The 24,042-nt window shown below is 41.6% G+C and overlaps 1 protein-coding gene and 1 pseudogene across 2 annotated transcripts in view; one reads left to right on the top strand and one right to left on the bottom strand.

Annotated features, from left to right (window-relative positions):
- CLASP1 (cytoplasmic linker associated protein 1) overlaps positions 1–24,042 on the top strand; it is a 270,250-nt gene that overhangs the window by 182,908 nt on the left and 63,300 nt on the right. The window contains exons 29-33 of one of the 2 annotated variants that reach the window (XM_070423156.1): positions 3,535–3,598; positions 5,226–5,294; positions 17,621–17,784; positions 20,188–20,266; positions 21,506–21,649. In XM_070423156.1, coding sequence (XP_070279257.1) covers positions 3,535–3,598; positions 5,226–5,294; positions 17,621–17,784; positions 20,188–20,266; positions 21,506–21,649 — 520 coding nt within the window. The remainder of the gene's footprint in view (positions 1–3,534; positions 3,599–5,225; positions 5,295–17,620; positions 17,785–20,187; positions 20,267–21,505; positions 21,650–24,042) is intronic. The other variant, XM_070423157.1, reaches the window with a different exon arrangement.
- Positions 15,380–16,345, bottom strand: LOC139015751 (small ribosomal subunit protein uS2 pseudogene; annotated as a pseudogene).

Genomic DNA, 24,042 nt, shown 5'->3' with positions numbered 1-24,042 from the left:
TAGTTGATAGGGAAAGAAAATGGCACAGCTGCTTTGGAAAAAGAAAATAAAATAAAACTCTGCAGGTTGGTGTGGTTCATTACACTTTAGGGTTGTGGGTAAGATGATAGCAGTCTCAGTCTAAAAAATTTTAATACACATGCATATATGTAGCTTATAAATACTAAACTGATCCTGAATTGATTTACTAAATTGGACTACTTATAGTAACAGTATTTAATATTTTTGCTTTTTTCTTTATGTTCCTGTATTTCATAAATTTTCTAACATGAACAGGTATTACACACATACCAAAAAAGTATGTTTTTATACCATATTTTACCAAATCTAAGGCACCATAGACAAACCATCTACACTAATAAAAGAGAAACATGGTAATTAGCGTACGACCGCTACCCTTTTCATTGGCTAATCAGTGAGTATATGCAAATTAACTGTCAGCCAAGATGGCGGTTAATTTGCATATACCGGCTCTGAGCGAAGACTGAAGACAACATGGAAGCCAAGGGCTATAGAAGGGAGCAAAGTAGAGGCCGCGGACACAGTAAAGGAGCCAAGGCTGCAGAGGCAGGAGACGGGAGGGGAAACCAGGCAGCAGCGGCTCGGGGCGGGTTGGGCAAACCCACCAAGATGGAGCGGCTGGGGGCGAGTTGGGAAAACCCACCCAGATGGAGCGGCTGGGGGCGGGTTGGGAAAACCCACCAAGACGGAGAGGCTGGGGGCGGGTTGGACAAACCCACCAAGACGGAGAGGCTGGGGGTGGGTTGGGCAAACCCATCCAGCTGCAGTGGCTGGGGGCAAGTTGGGAAATTCCAGCAGCAGCAGCTGGGATGGGTTGGGAAAACCCACCAAGTCGGAGCGGCTTCGGGAGGGTTGGGCATACCTACCCAGCCATAGCGGCTGGGGGCAGATTGGAAAAACCCAGCAGCAGTGGCTGGGGGCGGGTTGGGCAAACCCACCCAGCTGGAGCAGCTGGGGGCGGGTTGGGAAAACCCACCAAGACTGAGTGGCTGGGGGCGGGTTGGGAAATCCCAGCAGCAGCGGTAGAGGGGGTTGGGAAAAACCCACCAAGACTGAGTGGCTGGGGGCAGGTTGTGCAAACCCACCAAGATGCAGCGGCTGGGGGCGGGTTGGGCAAACCCACCCAGCTGCAGGGGCTGCAGGCGGGTTGGGCAAACCCAGCAGCAGCGGCTGGGGGCGGGTTGGGCAAACCCACCCAGCTGGAGCGGCTGGGGGCGGGAGAGAAGCCCGCCTAAGTGGGTTTTGCTCCCTTCTCTGCTTTCCTCCAGCCACAGTAAGCCCTATTCTTGCAGGAATCTTCCTGCAACGGGCCTCTAGTCCTATCTAATAAAAGAGCAATATGCAAATTAACCATCACTCCATCACAAAGATGGCAGCGGCCATGGAACTGGAGCTTGCAGGAGGCTTGGGTTGCCCCTAGAGATGGAGGAAGCCAAGTTTCCTGCCTGCCCTGGCCGACCTGGGCTCCACTCAAGGCTACTAAGTTTCAATTATAGAAGATAAATAAATCCCAGATACCTGCTTCCAGGCCGTCATGGAAATAAAAGAAAAAGAAAAAAAGGAGAGGCTGGGAGTTTGGGTCGTCGGGGGGCATGGCCAGCCTGAAAACGGCCCTCAGCCCTCACCCAGGCTGGCCAGGCACCCCAGTAGGTACGCCCACTCTGAAGGGGGTGTGGCCAGCCGGAAAACAGCCCTCAGCCCTTCACCCAGGCTGGCCACATCCCCGTGGGATGAGGGTCCCCACTGGGGGGCATGGCCAGCCTGCAAACAGCCATCAGCCCCTCACCCAGGCTGGCCAGGCACCCCAGTGGGACCCCCACCTTAATCCGGGACACCCTTCAGGGCAAACTAGCTGGCCCCCACCTGTGCACCAGGCCTCTATCCTATATAATAAAGGGGTAATATGCAAATTGACCCTAACAGCAGAACGACTGGGAACACACTGACCACCAGTGGGCAGATGCTCAATGCAGGAGCTGCCCCTTGGTGGTCAGGGCGCTCCCACAGGGCGAGCTCTGCTCAGCCACAAGCCAGGCTGACAGCTATCAGCACAGCGGTGTTGGCGGGAGCCTTTCCTGCCTCTTCAGCAGCGCTAAGGATGTCCAACTGCAGCTTAGGCCTGCTCCCTGCTGGCAAGTGGACATCCCCTGAGGGCTCCCGGGCTGCCAGAGGAATGTCTGACTGCCAGCTTAGGCCTGATCCCCCAGGGAGTGGGCCTAAGCCAGCAGGTGGACATCCCCTGAGGGGTCCTAGACTGCGAGAGGGCACAGACCAGGCTGAGGGACCCTGCCCCCACTCGAGTGCACAAATTTTTGTGCACCAGGCCTCTAGTCATTTTATATCCCTTTTAGAAGAAATGCTGCTTATTAAACCTGACGTTAATATGTCATTGATTATAAGATGAATCTCACAATTACAGAGATGTTAAAATGTGAAAAAGTGGGCAACTTAGAACCCATGACAGTGTATTATATTCTTTAGATAATTTTTTAAAGATAAATTATGACACCGGATACTTTTGTGGTCCTAGATGGGTTCTGCAAAGTTAAGTGAGCACTGACCCAGGAATCCCTATGCGGTGTGGCTCCCAAGTCAGCCTGACTCTACCCTGCTACCCCCCACCCACCTCCCACTCCCCAAATTCTATTCCATTCATGAAGATGTCCTGAGAACTTCTCTCATATGCCTTCTGAAAGGCAGGTAGCTTCTGACCTCTAGTGATCTGTCAAAAATCAAAATGATTATTTGTTGTGATTGTTGCTTCAAGAATCTAGTTAATTCTGCTGGTCTCAGTTTCTTACATCTTGGTGTTCACCAAGTATCCATTGAATAGCCTCTAGAAATCTTTGATTAGCTTTGGTCTAATCTAGATTGTGTTGTGTGTATAAGGGGGGATTACTCAGGCATGATTTGGGAAAAATATGTCCCTTCTAATCAGCCTTGAAGTAAAATTGGGACTTGGTAGTACAGTTAAGGATAAGAAAGGCAGAGGGGCCCTAAAACGAAACGCGGTTGCTGTGTCTTAGGCACAGTTGTAGGAAGGAGGTGTCATCTCCTCTCATCCTCGCAGCAGCCAGGGAGCTCTTACCCTGTGTGACTCATACTTTCTCTGGCAGAACTGAGATTAAGGTTCAGGTCCGTGTGACCCCAGAGTACATGCTTTCCCAGTTTATCCCATTGCCCTCCATCTGTGGCAGGTGGAAAACAGACCTGGATGAAATGAACAGGATTTATCTCATGGCTTTGCCACTTCCGTACCTTCGAACTTAGGCACTCTCTGAGATTTAGTTTCCTCATTTTAAAATAAAAACAAAACTATTATCGTTTCATATTCCCATTTGATTTCATCATGAGTTAAATAATATAAAGTTTTTTGTGTGAAAAAACTTTAATAAAATTTATATAAAGCTTATGTAGTTGACTGAAATAAAAGGATTTTTAAACCAAAGCTGTAACTAATTTTAGTGTTGACTTAATAAAGGGAATTTATTTCCGTTTTATTTTTTTTTTTAGTCGAGTAGAATTGAAAAGATTGTGTGAGATCTTCACACGAATGTTTGCTGACCCACATAGCAAGGTAAGTCTGGGAGTCATGCCTTGCTTACCTTTCTCTCTGCATGTCTGTGAGCTGTGTCATATACTTTTAAAGAAAGAGAGATAATTCCCTGTAGTGAAGTTAAGACCTTACAGATTAGCCCTGGTTTGTGGCTCAGCTGGCTGGAGCATCGTCCTGTACACCAAAAGGTTGCAGGTTTGATTCCAGGTCAGGGCACATACCTAGGTTGCAGGTTCTATCGCTGGTCCATCCATGTTTTTCTTTTTCCCCCTTTCCTACCCCCTCTCGCTCCCTTTTTCCTTCTCCCTCTCTCTCCCTTCCACTAAACATATCCTTGGGGGAGGATTAAAAAACACGCAAAAAAGACCTCACAGATGTAACACTAATTTCAGCAATAGCTTATGTCACATCTTTTAAAAATGGAATTCTTGGAAGCTTCAAATGTCTATGAAACTTCAAATTATATATAAAGTGCATTTCAAGTACGAGTTATTATGGAGGGAATCAGTTGTCTTTCAGCAGATATTTTTGAGTGGCTCCTATTAGCCAACAGTGGGCTAGATGCTAGAATGTAACATTGTATTATATAATATAGTGACTTTTAAAAAAATTTCAGTAGTGAAGAAAATAATCAAGTATATAATAATTTTTTTGCATTCCAGGTAGAATATTTCTATATAAGACAAGATAGAAAAGTGGAAGCATTTATGTAATAGATTTATTAGAGAACCAGGTTAAGTTATTTTTACAAATAGAATTTGCCAGCCCCAAGAACTTGCTGCCTGGTGGCCACTTAGCTGGTGCCTCCCCCTCCTGGGAGCCCAGGAGAGCACGGAGCCTGAGGCCTGCCTTTCTGACAAGGGCATCCCTGCCCAAGGAGCGCACCACACGGAGGGGTCCGGGCCCTCTCAGGAGTGGTGCCGAGAGGGCCCTTTAGAACCGCTTACTCGGAGTCCAGGTTCTACATAATTGGCATTGTTTGGGGATGATGATATTGGGACAGTTAAAGGGTGGATAAAGGACAGAAACTAAAGTACAGAAATTGGGAAAACCTTAGTCACCATAAGCAAATCTTAAATGCTTTACATGCAGGACTTCACTATCTTATACTTCAGTTTCCTAGTGAAAATGGTCTGTCCTAAGTTTTTCTGGAAGCATGAAGCTGTGATGGCCCAGAAAGAAGCTGTTTTTGTGATGTCCCCTTTTCCGAGCCTTTCCTCTTCATGGGAGTTGTCCCTTAAGCTGCCACCTCTGTCCCATCATTCAGCATTCCTGGCACCCACTCTGGGCAAGGGGTGCACCAAGCAGCATGTGTCCCCTGCCTTTTGAGATGCTCACACAGCATAGGGGAATGAGTGCAGGCATTCTCCCCCTTTTTTGGACAGCACTTCTCGATCGGTCTTGAAGTGTGCTTTAAAATCCCTGTTAGGACCCTGACCCTCACAGCAAGGTTAACATTAACTATTAATAAGATCCAAGAAAGGTTGAGTTTAAGGGCCAAATAGATATAATTATCAAGATTTCTTCTCTAAATTAATGTTAAAAACATTAAGATTTAAATCATAAGCATAAGATTTATAGGATTCATAGCATTAAGGATTAGATGATTTGGGACATTGACAAAATTTCTGTTACCTGTCACCTCTAGATTGCTGATTCAGAACCAGAATGTGAGGATAAAGAAGGAAATTTGTTTCCATCAGAAGGCTCTTGTACAGTGAGTTTGGAGGTCTCAGTCTAGTTACTATTTGCAAGCTGCCTTTGAGCTAAGCTAGGAACCCCACAGCTGGGCTCATGGACTTTCTTCTGAGCCACTTGACACCCTGGTGGTTAATAGTTGCTGCACTATTTGGTATATGATGACTGGGTTGTCTCTGTAGAGCGATGCTCATAACCAAGTAGAGGGAGATAGGTGCCACTTACCTCTCTGAGATTGGTTCACTGTGACTGTCTCACCTTAGACGGCAATAATAAGTATATAGCAGCATGATAATAATGTTAGGTTTTAAGCCATAACCTTTTATAAAGCTTTTTATGGCTTTTGTAATATCCTATCTAATACAGTGAGGCCTTGACTTATGAGTTTAATTCTTTCCGTGACGGAGCTCGTAACTCAAATTACTCGTATGTCAAATCAAAAAGTGAACCAGTGAGACACGTGATGCTGGGCTGATGTTGTGGCGTTCACTGTGACGTTCGCTGCACCAACTAGCGGTGGGGTATCTGAAGCTGGCTCGTAACCCGAACTTTAGCTCGCAACTCAAAGCAAAAAATCGGCCGAGAGACGGCTTGTATCTTGAAAAACTCGTTAGTCAGGACACGCATAAGTCAAGGCCCCACTGTAATAGACAAACATGGTAATTGACCATACCTTCGCTCGCCTCCCATTGGCTAATAAGCGCAATATGCAAATTAACTGCCAATAAAGATGGCGGCCAATTTGCATACTGCAGGCAGGGCGGGACAGCTTGAGCTGCCAGCGCACCGCCATCCAGGGCAGGCCCACCCCTGCCTTGCCCCAGAAGCCCCAGGATCCGGCCCCACCTTGCCGCCCCAGAAGCCCCAGGAGCCCCTGATATGGTAGTAACTCTATCAGTAAGCACTCTGAAAGTCAGTGGCATAAATGCACCAATTAAAAGACAGATTATGAGGGTGAATCAAAAACAAAACCCACTTTAAATATAAAGACACATATAGATTAACAGTAAATGAATTAAGCTGCATCCTGTTTTTCTCAGTGGATAGAGCTTTAGCCCATGGACTGAGGGTCCCAGGTTCGATTCCAGTCAAGGGCATGTACCTCAGTTGCTGGCTTGATCCCCAGTCCCTATCAGAGCATGTGCAGGAAGCAACCAATCAATGTGTCTCTCCCTTTCCCTTCTCTCTCTCTAAAATTCAATGGAAAAATATCCTTGGGTGAAGATTAACAAAAACAAAGTAAATGGACTAAGTAACATTAAAGAGATTATAAGAAAAATAAATTCCAAATTTTGTTAGTTGTATAATGGTTATGTTTAAATTATTAACACCTAAGAAATTGGGTGAAGGGTACATATAATATGCTGTAGTATTTTATAGGTTTTTTACATGTGTGAGATTATTTCAAATTAAAATATTAAAAAATTAAAAATTAATAAAATATTAATTGAAATGTATCTGCATTACATGAAAAATCTCCTAATTGCTTCTAGCATAACTTATTAAATTGTGCTAAAATTTACAAGGGTCCAATTAAAAAATATCTTAATTCTAAATGATATAATAGAAAATATATAATAGTGCAGTTATAAGCACTTATCTGAAAATAAAAATTTAAAGAAGTGAATTTAAAGAAGGGATTAGCCAAAGAAAATATATGCACAACCCATGGACACAGACAACAGTATGGTGATGGCCAGAGAGAAGTGGGGGGCAAGAGCTGGGTAGAGGGGGCAAAGGGGGAAATAGGGACATCCTATATAATAATAATAAAAGGCTAATATGCACATTGACTGAACGGCAGAATGACCGGTTGCTATGATGCGCACTGGCCACCAGGAGGCAGACGCTCAATGCAGAAGCTGCCCCCTGGTGATCAGTGTACTTCCGTATGGGGAGTGCCACTCAGCCAGAAGCTGGCTCATGGCAGCTTATATTTTTATATTTTTTAACCTCTCCCACCTCCGTGGCAGCACTAAGAATGTCCAACTAACGGTTTAGACCCAATCCCTTGGGGGCCTAAGCCTTTAGTCGGACATCCCCCGAGGGCTCCCTGGCTGCCAGAAGGATGTCTGACTGCAAGCTTAGGCCTGATCCCCCTGGGGAGTGGGCCTAAGTCGACAGGTGGACATCCCCCAAGGGGTCCTGGACTGTGAATGGGCACAGGCTGGGCTGAAGGACCACCCCCCTCAAGTGCACAAATTTTTGTGCACTGGGCCTCTAGTCATTTTATAAAGATATTACTTGACAATATCTGAATTTTGGTATGCATTAAAATAGATGACTAGAATGAAAAAAAATACACAAGTTTTTTCCCCCTCATCCTATAACTATTTTTTTTTGTATAGATGTCACATGGTAATCTTTATTTAAAAATTTAAAAATTTTTTTCAGTTATACTTAGCATACAACAGTGGTCGGCAAACTCATTAGTCAACAGAGCCAAATATCAACAGTACAACGATTGAAATTTCTTTTGAGAGCCAAATTTTTAAACTTAAACTATATAGGTAGGTACATTGTTATTAACTTTATTAGGGTATTCCTAAGGCTTAGGAAGAGCCACACTCAAGGGGCCAAAGAGCTGCATGTGGCTGGCGAGCCACAGTTTGCTGACCATGGGCATACAACATTACATTAGTTTAACTTATACAACACAGTGATGAGACATTTATGTAACTTACTAAGTGATCACCCAAGTCTAGTACCCACCCAATACCTTATACAGTTATTACAGTATTATTGACTATACTCGAGGCCCGGTGCACAAAATTTGTACGGCCTGCAACCTCTCCAATCCAGGACCCCTTGGATCAGGCCTAAACCGGCAGTCGGACATCCCTTTCTCAATTCGGGACCGGTGGCTCCTAACCGCTTGCCTGCCTGCCTACCTGATTGCCCCTAACTGTTCCCCTGCTGGCCTGATTGCCCCCTAACTGCTCCCTTGCCAGCCTGATTGCCCCTAACTGTCCTCCCCTGCCATCCTGATCACCCCTAACTGCCCTCCCCTGCCGGCCTGATTGCCCCTAACTGCTCTCCCCTGCTAGCCTGATCGCCCCCTAACTGCTGCCCTGCCAGCCTCATTGCCCCTAACTGCCCTCCTTTGCAGCCTGATTGCCCCTAACTGCCCTCCCTAGCTGGCCTGATCACCCCTAACTGCTCTCCCCTGCCAACCTGATCGCCCCTAATCGCCTCTGCCTTGGTCCCTGCCACCATGGCTTTGTCCAGAAAGATGTCCGGAAGATGTCTGGTCTAATTAGCATATTATCCTTTTATTAGTATAGATTCTTATGATGTACTTTAATCTCCATGACTGTTTTTATAATTGGCAATTTGTACATTTTAATCCCTTCACCTGAATAATATTCCATTGCATATATGTACTACCTTTTCTATTGTCTGTTGATGAAGACTTACTTTGCCTCCATATCTTGGCTCTTATAAATAATGCTTCAATGAACGTGGGATGCATGTGTCTTTTCCAATTAGTGTTTTGGATTTCTTTGGATGAATACCCAGAAGTGGATTTGCTGAGTCATATGGTAGTTCTGTTTTTAATTTTTTTTTTTTAATATATTTTATTGATTTTTTACAGAGAGGAAGGGATAGAGAGATAGAGAGTTAGAAACATCGATGAGAGAGACATCGATCAGCTGCCTCCTGCACATCCCCCACCGGGGATGTGCCCGCAACCCAGGCACATGCCCCTGACCGGAATCGAACCCGGGACCTTTCAGTCCGCAGGCCGACGCTCTATCCACTGAGCCAAACCGGTCTCGGCTGTTTTTAATTTTTTGAGGAATCTCCATGGTGTTTTTCATGGTGGCTGTACCAGTTTGCAATCTCGAGAACAGTGCACAAGGGTTTTCTTTTCTCTGCATCCTCATCAAAACTTGTTTGTTGATTTATTGATGATAGCCATTCTGACATGTGTGAAGGGATATCTCATTGTGATTTTAATTTGCATTTCTCTGTTGATTAGTTACATTGAGCATCTTTTCATACATTTGTTGCCCATATTTATGTCCTTTTTGGAAAAATATCTATTCAAGTCCTCTGCCCATTTCTTAATTTCTTTGGTATTAGGTTGTATGAGTTTCTTATATATTTTGGGTATTAACTCCTTATCTGGCATATCATTAATGATATCTTCACCAATGTAGTAGGTTGTCATTTTGTTTTGTTCATGATTTCTTCCCTGTGGAAAAACTTTAATTAGATGAAGTCCTATTTATTTATTTATTTATTTACCCTTCCCCGAGGACATATACGAATATATATATCTATGACTAAGAAGCGATGTCAGAGGGTTTACTGCCTATGTTTTCTTATAGGAGTTTTGTGATTTTTGGTCTTAAATTTAATTCTTTAATTGGTTTTGAGTTTATTCTTGTATATGGTGTAGGTTGGTGATCTAGTTTTATCTTTTTCCATGTGTCTGTCCAGTTTTCCCATTTATTGAAGGGACTGTCTTTACTCCATTGTATATTCTTGCCTCCTCTGTCATATATATTAATTGACCATATATTCATGGCTTTATTTCTGGGTTCTCTCGTCTATTCCATTGATTTATGTGTTTTTATGCCAGTATAATGTTATTTTGATTACTATAGCCTTGTAGTATAGGTTGATACCAGATAGCTTGAAATCTCCATCTTTGTTCTTTCTCAAGATTGGTTTGACTATTGGGGGCTTTTACAGTTTCATATAAATTTTAGGACTATTCTAATTTCATTGGTATTTTGATAGGGGTTGCATTGAATCTTTAGATTGCTTTGAAAAGTATACACATTTTGATGATGTTACTTATTCCTGTCCATGAACATGGTATTTGTTTCCATTTATTTGTATCTTCCATTTTCTTTGGTACCTTATAATTTTTCAGAATATGGATCTTTTACCTTTTGGCTTAAATTTATTTCTGTATGTTTTATTATTTTTCATGCAATCATAAATGGGATTATTTTCTTAATTTCTCTGATAGTTCATTTTTTCTTTATAAAAATGCAATAAATTTGTGAATATTAATTTTGTATCCTGCTACTTGACTGAATTCATAGTTTTGTGGTGAAATCTCTGTGTATACTATCATGTTATCTGAAAATAATTACAGTTTTATACTTTCTTTCCAATTTGGTTGCCTTTTATTTCTTTTCCTTGTCTGACTGCTGTGGCTAGGGCTTCCATTACTATGTTGAAGAAATCATATAGTATTTGTCTTTCTGTGGTTAAAAGTAGACATCCTTGCCTTGTTCCTGATCTTAAAAAAAATGCTTTTAGCTTTTCACCATTGAGTTTGATGTTAGCTGTGGATTTGTCATTTATGGCCTTTATTATGTTGAGGTTTATTTCCTCTCTTCCCACTTTGCTAAGAGTTATTATTATAAATGGATGTTGTGTTTTGTCAAATGCTTTTTCTGCATCTATTGATATGATTTTTATTATTCATTTTATGTAGTGTATCATGTTAATTGATTTGCGAGTATTGAACCAAACTTGCATCCTAGGAATAAATCCCACTTGATCTTTTGATTGTATTGCTGAATTTGGTTTGCTTATATCTTGTTGAGGATTTTTACATCTATGTTCATCAGGGAAATTGACTTACAAATTTTTCTTTCTGTAGTGTTTTTTATCTGGTTTTGTTATCAGGGTTATGCTGCCTCATAAAATGAGCTTGGGATTCTTCCATCCTCTTAAAAGTTTTTGAAATAATTTGGAAAGGATAGCTATTAATTCACCTGCGGAGCCATCTGGTGCAGGACTTTTGTTTGTTGGGTGCCAGGGCTGATTAGCAGATCCTGAGTGATGGATGAATGAATACTCTGACACACGTTTCTGTGAAAGAGAGGGCTAAGGGACTGCTTGGCTTGAGAAACCAAGCATCCCCATTCGCCTGCCTCCTAAGGCTTTTATTGTAACAACAGCTTGAACTAAAATGAACTATTAGATACTATCAGTAGGGTAAGCATCCTTGAGAAGACACATGCATCTCTTGTGTCCTTTAAGCAAGGATGTCTAAAGAATAGACATAAAGATTCCAGTAAACACCTGGAGGCTCAAACTTGTTTGGAAAAGTCAAGGCAGGGGCTGCCGCTTTGGCAAGGTCCCCCTAGAGACCTCCATCCTTTTGGAGAATCCTCCTTAACAAACTTTGCAGCCAAGTCCCATGCTCCCCCACATTTGGGAGTTTTTTAATTACTGATTTGATTTTGTTGTAGTTACCCATCTTCATATGTTCTGTTTATTCTTGATTCAGTCTTGGAAGATTGTATGCTTCTAGGAATTTGTCCATTTCTTCCAAATTGTCCAATTTGTTGGCATATAATTGTTTGTAGCATTTTCTTATAATCCTTTGTATTTCTGTCATGTCAGTTGTAATTTCTCTTTTATTTATGATTTTATTTATTTGGGTCCTCTGTCTTTTTTTGTTGATGTGTCTGGTTAAAGGTTTATCAGTTTTGTTTATTTTTTCGAAAGAGCAGCTCTTGGTTTTACTGATCTTTTGTAGTCTTGTTATTTCTGCTCTGATCTTTATTATTTCCTTCTACTCGTACTTTGGGCTTTGTTTGTTCTTTTTCTAGTCCATTTAGGTGTAAGGTTAGATTGAGATTTTTCTTGTTTCTTGAGGTTAGCCTATTTGCTATGAATTTCCCTTTTAGGACTGCTTTCGCTGTGTCCCGTAGGTTTTGGGTTGTTGTGTTTTCATTTGTCTCTAGTTGTCTTGATTTTTTAAAATCACATTATTAACCCCATTTATATTTTAGTAGCAGTTATTTAGCCTCCATGTGTCTGTGTGTTTTTTGTAATTGATTTCTAGTTTCCTACCATTATGATCAGAGAATACGCTTGTTATGATTTCAGTCTTTTAAATTTTATTGATACTTGTTTTGTGGCCTAATATTTCATCTGTACTGGGAAATGGTCCTTGTGCACTTGAAAAAAATGTATAGTCTCTTGCTTTTGGGTAAAATGTCCTAAAAATATGGGTTATTAGATAATCTGATGGATTGTGTCATTTAAGTCAGTCCATTGATATCAATGGGTGTTAAAGTCCCCTGCAATAATCGTATTACTTGTTGATCACTCTCTTTAGTTCTATCAATATTTGCTTTACATACTTAGGTGCTCAGCACCTATGATGGGTACGTAAAATGTTTAAAAGTTATATCCTCCTATTGAATTGGTTCCTTTATCATTATGAAATGTCCTTTTTTTGTCTCTTGTTACAACCTTTGTTTGAAGGTTTATTTTGAAAGTGTCTTTTTCGATTCCTTTACTTACAGGCTATGTGTTTTTTTATCTGAAAAAGGTCTCCTATAGGCATCATATATGTATGGGTCTTGTGTGTTTTGTTTTTTTTTATCCCTTTACTCACCCTATATCTTTTGATTGGAGCATTTAGTACATTTACATTTAAAGTAATTAATTACTTACATTTAAAGTAAGCATGTGGTTATTGACATTTTATTATTGTTTTTATATCTCTCTATTGATGCCTTATTCTCTTACTCTCTTCTCTTGTATGTTGATGACTTTGTGTAGTGTTGTTTTAGATTCCTTTCTCTTTACTTTTTGTATAAATCGTTGTAGATTTTTGGTTTTTGGTTACTGTGTGCTTCATATATACTAGTTTGTAACAGTCTGTTTTAAGTTGATGGTCACTTAAGTTTGAAAACATTCAAAAAATCCCTACCATTTTTATTCTCTTCCCCCATATTTATGTTTTTATAATATTTTTAATATTTCTTTTTTGTGTGTTTTAAGTGTATCCCTTAATTTATTGTTGAAATTATACATAATTGCCTTTAAACCTTTGTGTTAGCTTTATAGTTGGTTTATCTGCTTTTATTATGTTTGCCTTTGTTAGTGAGAATTTTTTCTTTACTTATTTTCATATTCATATATTTCATATTGTTTTTCTCTTGAAGTCCCTTTTAATATTTCCTATAATGCTGGTTTGGTGGTAATGGATTTTTTTAGGTTTATTTTAGCTGGGAAACTCTTTAGCTTACCCTCAATTCTAGATGATAACCTTGCTCTGGATAGAGTAACCTTGGTTGTAGGTTCTTGCTTTTCATCACTGAATATTTCCTAGTGTAATCTTGGTTGTAGGTCCTTGCTTTTCATCCTTTTGAATATTTCGTGCCAGTCCTTTCTGGCCTGCAAAGTTTCTGTTGAGTAATTATAATAAGATGTCTGCTGACATCTTATAGGAGTTCCTTTATAAGTAGCTGTCTTTCTCTTGCTGCTTTTAAGATTGTCTTTAAACTTTGTCGTTTTAATTATGATATCTTCATATGGGCCTCTTTCGGCTGATCTTGTTTTGGAGTCTCTGCACTTTCTGGACTTTTATAACTACCTTATTTTTGCCAGGTTAGTGGAGTTTTCAGTCATTATTTATTCAGATAGGCTTTCCATCTCTTGATCTCTCCTCCTTCTGGCACCCCCATAATGCGAATGTTAATATGCTTGACATTGTCCAAGAGGTCCCTTCAACCAGCAGTCACCAACTTTTCGGACCTCATGGATCACCAGTGGTCTGCGACCACCGGTTGGTGACCGCTGCTCCAAAGGTTTCCTTAAACCTGTGGTCGCCAACCTTTCGGACCTCACAGACCACCAGTGGTCCGCAGACCACCAGTTGGTGACCACTGGCTTCAACTATCCTTAATTTTTTTTCTTCTTTTTGCTGTTCTAATGGGTTGTTTTCCACAACCTTTTCTTCCATGTTGCTGATTCAGTCCTCTGGTTTTTCTAATCTGCTGTTGATTCTATGTAATGTACTTTTCATTTCAGTTATGGTATTCTTTATTTCTGACTGGTTCTTTTTTATATATTTTTTAACTCTTTTTTTATGTTTCCTATCTCTTTGTTGAAGTTCACACTGAGATTATCTATTCTTCCTATAAATTCATGGAGCATTCTTATTAGCAGTGTTTTGAACTCAATCTGGTACATTGCTGGCCTCCATTTAATTTAATTATTTTTCTGGAGTTTTGTCCAGTTCTTTCATTTGGGACATGTTTCTTTTTCTCCTTTTTTTGGCTGCTTCCCTCTGTTTGTTTGTATGTATTAGGTAGAGCTGCTACATCTCCCAGTTGACAGAGTGGCCTTAAGTAGTAGGTGTCCTTTCAGCACCGCAGGTTTTGTGTATCATTTCCTGTTGTAGTTTAGCCTGGATTGTTGTTGGCACATCAGCGTGTGAGATTGACCCTCAGGATAACTGGCTATGAGGACTGGCCATGACTACAGTGGACCAGCTGTTGTGCAGTGGTTGACCCCACACAGCAATATTTGCTTTAGCAGGGTTCTGCTGCCTGCTGAGTCTTCTCTGTGTGTGTGTTGTTTATGGAGGTGGTTCGGTGGTGCTCTGATGTGGTCTGAACCTGGCCACCAGGTGTGTTGGTTCTTGGGACTCTTGGGAAGGACTCTAGTGCAGGCCCATGTCAACTTCTGCCTGTGTCTGCCTAGGGGCTACCTATTAGGAGCTAAAAACTGACCTGTAGTTGGTAGCCTCCTGTGGTAGGCTTGGGGCTCCCTGGGAAGAAGTATGGAGAATGCTGAGACCAACTGCTGCTTGTTTGGGGTTTGTGGATTTTTGAGAGACCTTAGAAAATTCCACAGTGCATGCCATTTTAGCTGCTTGTGTGGAACAGCCGCTGAAAGGGGTTCGGGCCAGGGTCATAATTTGGGTGGGGCAGGGTCTCTGGGAATCATCAGAGTGCAGTGAAGAGCGTTAGCCAGATTAACGGAGAGTTCAGATTTGGCACTTGACCGCACCTGCCACTTGGGTGGGGTGAGGATCAACAAAGGAACAGTGGCCAGAACTTTTGTCCAGGAGAGAGCTATCCAGCTACGACTGCTGCACTGCAACTCCGAGTTAAGTGAGTCCTGTGTGGGCCCCTTTAAGACCTGCAGCACCTTCATTCTAGCAGTCTCTTGTCTTTCTCAGACACAATTAGTGCTGGTTTTCACAGCCCGATGTAAGGGACTTACCTTTCAGGCTCTGATGCCCTGGGCTGGGGAACTCCGTGTGGGGCTGGGACCTCTTGCTTCTTAGGAGGTCCTCCATGGCCTAGTTATCCCTCCCAATTCTTCTTTTTTAGAAACTGTTTATTTTCCATCAACCTTATTTCTGTTCTGTTAAGAATTTGTGGAAGAACAGCTTAGGACCACTCAGTGGTTGTTCCTACCCATTCAGTAGCCTGAGCAGTGGGGGCTGCAGACCAGTCTTCAGTAGGAAACTGCTGAATGGGTACAGAGGGCACCTGTACGCCTTCAGACCAGTCTGTAACCTCAGGCTGGGCAGCAGTGAACTCAGGAGCAGGAGCAGTCCATTCACTCTGAAATTCCTCCTTGTCACAGCCTTTTCAGCAGCAGCCTGCTCTTCCTTTTCAATCTCTGTAGAAGTAAAGATCAGGCATGGCTTCCCACGGGTGCTCACGGGAGATAGTGCCACGCATGCGGAGTACTTCCCGGGCCAGCATCCACCACATCAGACCCACGGAGTGAGCCCCTTGTTGTTGCAAGGGATGGCGATGTCCACGTAGCGCAGCGGAGAGTCTGTGTTACACAGAGCGATGGTGGGCGGGGTAACATAAGACGCCTCTGTGAGAGGCTGGTGGTCAGCCCTGGGGCCAGTAGCACCAGAAGTCTTGGCTCCCAGAAGGCTGCCTGCATCTGGTTGGTGAAGGTTCCAGGAGTGAAGCAGCTGGCAGTAGGAGTGGCTCCAGTGGCAGCAGCGAACTTCAGCACAGCTCACTGGCCAGTATTCCTGGGCGACATGACACGGACGTCAGCTGGATTTTTGATGGCAACAATGGCACACTCTGCCAGCAGAAGCTTCTCCCAGGTTCTCTTCAGGTTGATGATGTAGATGCCATCACTGTTCCTTTTGTAGATGTACTGTTCCATTTGGAAGTCAAGGTGGTGTCACCTGAGTGGGTTCCTGCTGCAAGGAACTTGAGGACATCCTCCTCCTTCATTTGCAGGACATCAAGGGCTCCGGTCATTGTGAGAAGTTTCCCTTTAAGTTACGTGGGAACCGAGAACAACACCGTATGGAGCCCTCCCTGGGTAGCACGGAAAGCTCCCTCCCAATTCTTACCCTTCACTCAGGGATGTTGGACAAGCCTGTTCTGGGTCTCCACCCCTCCTACCAGTCTCACTGGCTTTTCTTTATAGCCTTCATTATAGGACTTCTGATCAGCTAGTCTTCAGATGGTTTTCGGTGATGGTTGTTCTATAATTTAGTTGTAGTTTTGATGTGGCCATGGAGGAGGCAAGCACAGTCAGTATCTACACCTACTTTTTCTTCTTGATGTAAAGTCTTCCTATCATAGTATTTTTTTAATGATAGAAAATGAAAAATAATAGTATAGAATTATGATGATTTAAATGTGTGTTTTTCTTTTAAGAAAGAAAAACGCCACCCTGGCCAGAATGGCTCTGTGGTTAAAGCATCAGCCAGCAGACTTAAAGGTCACGGGTTCGATTCTGTTCAAGGGCACATACCTCAATTGCAGGCTTGATCTCTGGCCCCAGTTGGGGCATGTGCGGGAAGCAACCAATTGATGTGTGTCTCTCACATCGATGTTTTTCTCTCTGTCTCTGCCCCTCCCTTACACTCTCTCTAGGGATCAATGAAAAACATATCCTTGGGTGAGGCTTAACCAAAAAGAAAGAAAGATGACTCTAGATCAGTGGTTCTCATCCTTCCTAATGCCGGGACCCTTTAATATAGTTCCTCATGTTGTGGTGACCCCCAATTTCATTGTTACAAATTGAATATAATTAAAGCATAGTGATTAATCACAAATATATGTGTTTTCCAATGGTCTTAGGTGACCTCTGTGAAAGGGTCGTTCAACCCCCCAAGGGGTCTCGACCCACTGGTTGAGAACCGCTGCTCTAGATTAATCTAATTATTAAAGATAAATAAATCAACAAACAAACTAATACTTTTCAGCAAAGTTATCTCTCTGTGTATGGATTTTAAAGGCATATTGAGGGAGGAGAGAGTGTGATATCAACTTATAGCCATTTCAGGTCATTGAGTAAACTGCATGAAAATTGTATTAATTCACTCTGGACTAACAAAGGCATTTGTTTTGTTGCATGGCCTGGTTTGCGGTGGAAATCACATCAGAGAGTAAGTTCCAATTCTTTTTCCCTAATTTTCTTTAATACATGTGTCTTCTGTGGTATGATCAGTTGTTAACAGTCTTAACCTAGCTTGTAAGAGATTGGGCCAAGCCAGTATAGGCATTTTTAATGGTTTGGGGACTTTGGAGGGAATTCTGAATTAAATATGTGAAATGTTCTGTTTTTATTTGTGTCTAGGTTTTCAGTATGTTTTTGGAGACTCTTGTTGATTTTATAATAATTCATAAGGATGATTTGCAAGACTGGCTTTTTGTTCTTCTCACACAATTACTTAAGAAAATGGGGGCAGATTTACTTGGATCTGTGCAAGCAAAAGTTCAGAAAGCTCTAGATGTCACAAGGTAAGTGTTTTGGAAGTAGACCATTTTCCCTCGGCTTGTGAGATGTAGTTGCATAGAACATTGTGTAAGTTTAAAGTGTACAGTGTGATGATTTTGTTTCATGTATATATTATCACATAATTATCATCTTTTTGTTGTGGTGTTGGTGAGAACATCTCAGGTCTATTGTCTTTAGGACCTTCCGGGTGTATAATACAGTATTGTTAACTGTAAGTACCACACTGTACTTTAGATCTCAGAACTTGCTCATGTTATAACTGAAAGTTTGTACCCTTTGACCAACATCTCATTTCCTCCTCCTCCTAACCACTGACAACCACCATTCGACTCTCTGTTTCTATGGGTTTGGCTTGTTCTTTTTTAAGATTCCACATATAGGCCAGAATTAGGGAACATCCCTATACATCAGTTTAGCAATGGATTTATAAAGCATTGACTACAAGCGCTAGGCTGATCCAGGTGATAAAAATGAGTGAAGTAGGTAAGAGGGGAGGATTATGGATAATGTGGAGAAGTGTGATTAGTGGTGGCCGTGTTGGAACCTGGGCCCAGTGGTTCCAGACTTTTCAAGGAAGGTCAGAAATGTGGATTAATGCAACATATTCAAGAATTTTTTTTTTTTTTTTATGAAAAAGAAAAAGGGATGCAGGTTCAAAAACTACAAAAATTACAGGACAGATGTGAAATTTAAATGAAATGCTACAAGAAAAATGTAAAGTGCATGGCACATACTAGGTATTGTGAAAGCCAAATAAAACATTGTGAGCCCGACTTGGCCTATAGGTCACTTGCTAAATTTAAGGAAATTTATGAATGACAAGATTTGTTTCAGATTTTTAGGGGATGGCAGGAATATTACGATCATATTCCCATCCTTTGGTGATTAAGAAAAACAATTATTCCCTTCTGTTAACTTTTTTGGATGTCTCTTTCCTTTAAGAATCTTGTTCTCCTTATATTTGGTCTCGGTCTCTAAAGCATGTTTATCATTCCTGTCTCAGCAGCTGAGTTGTATAGCTGCTTCAGGTTATCTGGGATTGGTGCGTATCCAGGGGCTCAGTGTTGGCTGAGAGCTCTTACTCGGGAAATAGACCTGATTGCAAATCTGCCTCAGCTTCCTGTCCTTCGGCTGTGCTAACGGCACATTTCCCGGTTAAACACATCAGTTATTTGCTACAGAAGAAAGGAGAGGCATTTTGTGTGTGGTTTGTTGACCTTGTTTCTTTAATTCACAGCCATGTGAGTCACTTAAATCATGAATTCTAACGTGTACTTTGCTCCCAGAAGTGGTCACAGCCATGTGAGTCACTTAAATCATGAATTCTAACGTGTACTTTGCCCCCAGCAGTGGTCTCACAGCTTCCTGGATGCAGATAGATATGGTAGAAAAGGATGTGCTGTTGGGTCAAGTTTACTTCTTATTAATAATTATAATGCTACCAGCACTAGTACCTAGTATGTGCCATGCACTTTACATTTTTCTTGTATTATTTCATTTAAATGTCACACCTGTCCTGTGATTTTCATGGTTTTGAACCTGCATCCCTTTTTTTTTTTTACTACTACTACTGTAGATTGAGAAAAGTCTCTAAGGGAGTCCCAGGACAGCGGTGCAATTGCTCAGCCTCAATTGTAATAGATGTTTGCATTGCAGTATCTTTCCTGTTAGTCCACATGGGCTCCATTATGCAGTTTTACACTGAGACTAGAAATGGCAGCATTTTAAGGGGGATAGAGCACTGACTTTTCACTAGGCGAGAGCCCTCAGTGTCACTCAGTTGGACTAAAGGTGTGAGATGACTAAAGGGAAGGGATTGGCACCAAGTAAGAAATGGAGCAGGAGGGGCCCGCAGGGGCCCCGGTTTCTATATATGTTCGGTAGTTGCATGTGGGGGTTTTTGCTGAGTGCCCCACAGGCGCTGTTCTCATGATTATGCCAAGTAGCGATTATAAGCCCTCACCAGAAGGAGGACAGTGCAGTTAGCTTAAGCGAGGTCAGCTATAAGCTGCCTAATCAGGGAGTAAAACTAAGGTTTGGAAATAGGCAGTATTTTCCGATAAGCATTATTTAGAAAGCTGGAGAGAAGTTGAGCAGACCCCTAGAAGGCAAGTACGAATCTTTTCCTTATTGCTTCATATTTATTTTTAAACTAGCATACTCAAAGTAAGTTTAGTATGTGTTGTGAGATGTTTAACAAGACTTCCTTTTTAAAAATGTTTTCTGTAATGCATATTACTTTAGTATTTAATATAAAATGAAAAGTACTGTTTAAAAAATGTCAACAGGCTTGCATTTACATATGTTAATCTCTAACAGTTTATTTTTTGTTTTTATATGGTTTTACCTTCTTTTTTGTTACAAATTTTTCTTAAAAGAACAAGCACTTTTTTCTTTTTACCCAGGGACTCCTTTCCATTTGATCAACAATTTAACATTTTGATGAGATTTATTGTGGATCAAACTCAGACTCCTAACCTCAAGGTTGGTAATGATTTGTCCTTACAATTCAGCCGCTAGATGTGGCATCGGTTCCCTTGTATTTGCCGGTTCTGCATACGCCTGCTGGGGGCATTCTTGTCCACCTCTTTGTGGACTTGCTTTCATTTCTTTTGGTTCAGTACTCAATAGAGAAATTGCTGATTCATTGGGTAGGCATATGTTTAACTTTATTTTAAACTGTTCAGATGGTTGTATTATATTCCTACCAGCAATTTTATGAGAGTTCTAGTTGTTCCACATCCCTGCCAACATTTGGGTTTTATTACTCTGTCACAATATTTAAACTAGAAAATTCTGATTTATTGAGATACATGTATCTTATTGGAATTTTTAAAAATATTTACATTCTAACATATGACGATTAACTTGTTACATGTTGTTGTAAAATCATACCTGTAATAACAAGACTAAATTGGAGGCAAGATATGTGTTCATGTGAGTTAAGTCATGTACATCACCTGTTCTTTGATCATTGGGGTTTAGGACAGGCCCTGTGAATAGCAGCCCTTTTCTCCTGAGGTCAGAACCAATTGGGACATCAGTGGAGAGGTTAGGGTAGAGTATCAGCTTGGTTACTGAACATGCTGCCTTGCATCACATGGCCTAGACCAGTGATGGCAAACCTATGACATGTGTCAGAGGTGACACGCAAACTCATTTTTTTGGTTGATTTTTCTTTGTTAAATGGCATTTAAATATATAAAATAAATATTAAAAATATAAATCTTTGTTTTACTATGTTTGCAAATATCAAAACAATTTCTATATGTGACACGGCACCAGAGTTAAGTTAGGGTTTTTCAAAATGCCGACACGCCAAGCTCAAAAGGTTTGCCATCACTGGCCTAGGCTGTCTAAAAAGCAAAACTAGCTGCAGCCTTGTACTTGCCATCCCAGTCCCTGGCAGAGCTCAAAATCCCTCGGCCTCCCCACAAGGGCTCCGCCCTCTGCGTGTCCTGCAGCGAGGCGAGGAGCAGGGCACATCTTCCCTGCTGGCTCTGGAACCGAGGAGCATTAGGCTGCGTGCACTCCTGTGCCACACTCACTCTCAGTCATCCCACACCTCCTGTCCTGATGGATGCTGGCTCCATGTGGAGCCACAAACCCAGCAGAAAGGTGGTGTCGCTTCAGTAGGGTTTACTTTTCTCTGATGACCAGTTAAGAATTCTACTCGAAGACTCACAAAGTGTACTTAATGTTCATAATGATTGGATCTTTCAGGTCAAAGTTGCAATCCTGAAGTACATTGAGTCTCTCGCCAGACAGATGGATCCAATTGACTTTATAAACTCTAGTGAGACCAGGCTTGCTGTTTCTAGAATTATAACCTGGACAACAGAACCAAAGAGTTCCGACGTGAGAAAGGTACGTCCAAGGCGCTGCAGCGCAGCCTTATGACAGGCTGTGCTACCGTCAGAGAAAGGGCCTTATCCTGAGACTGCAGACCCCCTTCTCCCCCCCGCCCCGACCCCCAGACAGGCAGACTCTGGCACGCCTCTGGGAAAGCTGAGAGTTGTCTCCTGCCCCTTCTCTCCTCTCTCAGCTCTCCCTCGCTCCAGTTTGTGAATGTTAAAGATCCCACATCTTGTATGAGGGGCTCATAGTTGTCTTAGGCGTCTTATTTATCTTTTTAATGTGAAAGCAGGTTAGTGTCTCTTACAAGGAATTGGTTTCCCTTAAGTTAGTTTTATGTCATGTACTTTGAAGATAGACTTAGGTCTAAGGCAGGGGTGGGCAACCTTTTTGTGAGTGCGTGCCAAAACCAGCAAAATCTCTGACTCAAAATTCTTCTGTGTGCCAACCCTAATTTTTTGAGAACATGTTACGCCAACTTGATATCTCTTAAGGTGTACCTATGTGAAGAACCTTTAAGAAATAATAAAATTCATTCGAGCGACAAAAACACAGTATATGATGATGAAAAATACATTTATTTTTTAATGTATACATGTACACTGATAGTCCGACAGAAAACTTTATGATTCCGTTTGATATTATCAGTGGGACTTTTGCTGCTGCATCACTGATGACAGAGATTTTACATCAGGTTTATATTTCGTGACCTTCAGAGATATGCATGAGCTACTACTTTCATCCGTCAGGCTACTCCTCTTATGAGACTTAACAAAATTCATCACTGAGAACAAAGTGTATGTGGATGAAACCAAAACACTGGTCGGATCTAGGAAGGCAGGAAGAGTTAAGGCAGAGGCATAGAAATTGCTCTTCCCCTCTCTCATCAATCCACGTCTATGGTCTTTAAGATAACTTGTTATGTAAAATTATTTATTTATCTAAGATGCACCTACACTGAATTTATCTGAAAAATAAAAAAGTCGATATTAAGAAAAAAATTGTAAATGGAAGATAATAAGAGAGGGTTTCACTTGCCAGCAAAAGTTACTGGCGTGCCATGTTTGGCAAGCGTGCCAGGGGTTGCCCACCCCTGGTCTAAGGCCACCTGGCCATATGGGGCCTAATAGGAAAATGCAGGTGAAAGTTTGCTAAGATATAATGAATTCTTGAATTTAAAAAGAGCACAAATCTTCCTGTTCTGTGCCACATTTGGAACACACTCTCTTTGATTTGGGGAGTGAGGTAGGGAGGGAGAATTCGTATATTTGGGACACCCTGATACCAAGGTGGTGTTTTGTTGTTGTATTTTAAGCCCCCAAAGAGAAACATGTGCTACTTTCTTCTGAAATGACATGTTAAGTAGAAAACATAGGATACTATTATTTCTATTACTAGGCAGTATTCTGCCTCAGGACGATTATGAAGATTAATTAATATATGTAGAGCATTCAACCAATTCCTGACCCATCATACGCCAAAGTAAATATCAGGCATTCCTGTGTGTGTTGCTTCTACTGTTCTCTTCCTGTCAGTGTCATGGTCTTCTAAGCTTAAATCCCACATGTGGCTATTGTTATTTTACTCTATATATAAACTAACTAGCCTTTATATATATGTAGTACTTTTAAAAGCCAGACTTCTGCTTTCAGACTAAAAGTACTTGATTGTGGTTATTTGTGTATAACTATGAAGATGGCATTTTTTTTCTTCTGTATCATCCTCCTTCCACAGCCACCCCTACCAGCCATCCTTTGGCCTTGGGCAGAGTTGATAATATGGACCACTTGGGTCCCGGCAGGGATAAAGGAAAGGATGATTCCAAGGAATACTTAATATATTTTCAAATGCAAACGAGCACTCAGCTCCTTCTCTAAAGGAGCTCAAGGAGCCCTGGCTGGTACGGCTTGGTTGGTTGGAGCGTCATCCTGTGAACCAAAGTGTTGTGGGTTCAAATCCCAGTCAGGGCACATACACAGGTTGCGGGTTTGAAGAAGAATTGGAGAATTCTCTGGAAGGTTTCTTTGGAAGGGTCACAGTTCACGTACTTCTCCAATTCATTGTATAATAATAAACTAAGTTGTTCAAGGTCAAAGCAACAAAGGCAGGTCTTATTAAAGCACTTATTTAAAATTGTTTTTCTGATATTAATATTTTTGATTGTTGATCCTTTTGTAAAATTTCTCAACATGTATCCAAAAGAGCATTTCACTGCCAACCTTTATTTTTATTTTTATTTTTTTTCAATATATTTTATTGATTTTTTACAGAGAGGAAGGGAGAGGGATAGAGAGTTAGAAACATCGATGAGAGAGAAACATCGATCAGCTGCCTCCTGCACACCCCCTCCTGGGGATGTGCCTGCAACCAGGGTACATGCCCTTGACTGGAATCGAACCTGTGAC

The sequence above is a fragment of the Myotis yumanensis genome, unplaced genomic scaffold (genome assembly GCF_028538775.1).
Source record: "Myotis yumanensis isolate MYYU_CA2020_CCGP unplaced genomic scaffold, mMyoYum1.0.hap1 SCAF_8, whole genome shotgun sequence".
NCBI lineage: Eukaryota > Metazoa > Chordata > Mammalia > Chiroptera > Vespertilionidae > Myotis > Myotis yumanensis.
The sequence above is the reverse complement of the archived record's forward strand: the minus strand, read 5'-3'. Positions and strand labels throughout refer to the sequence as shown.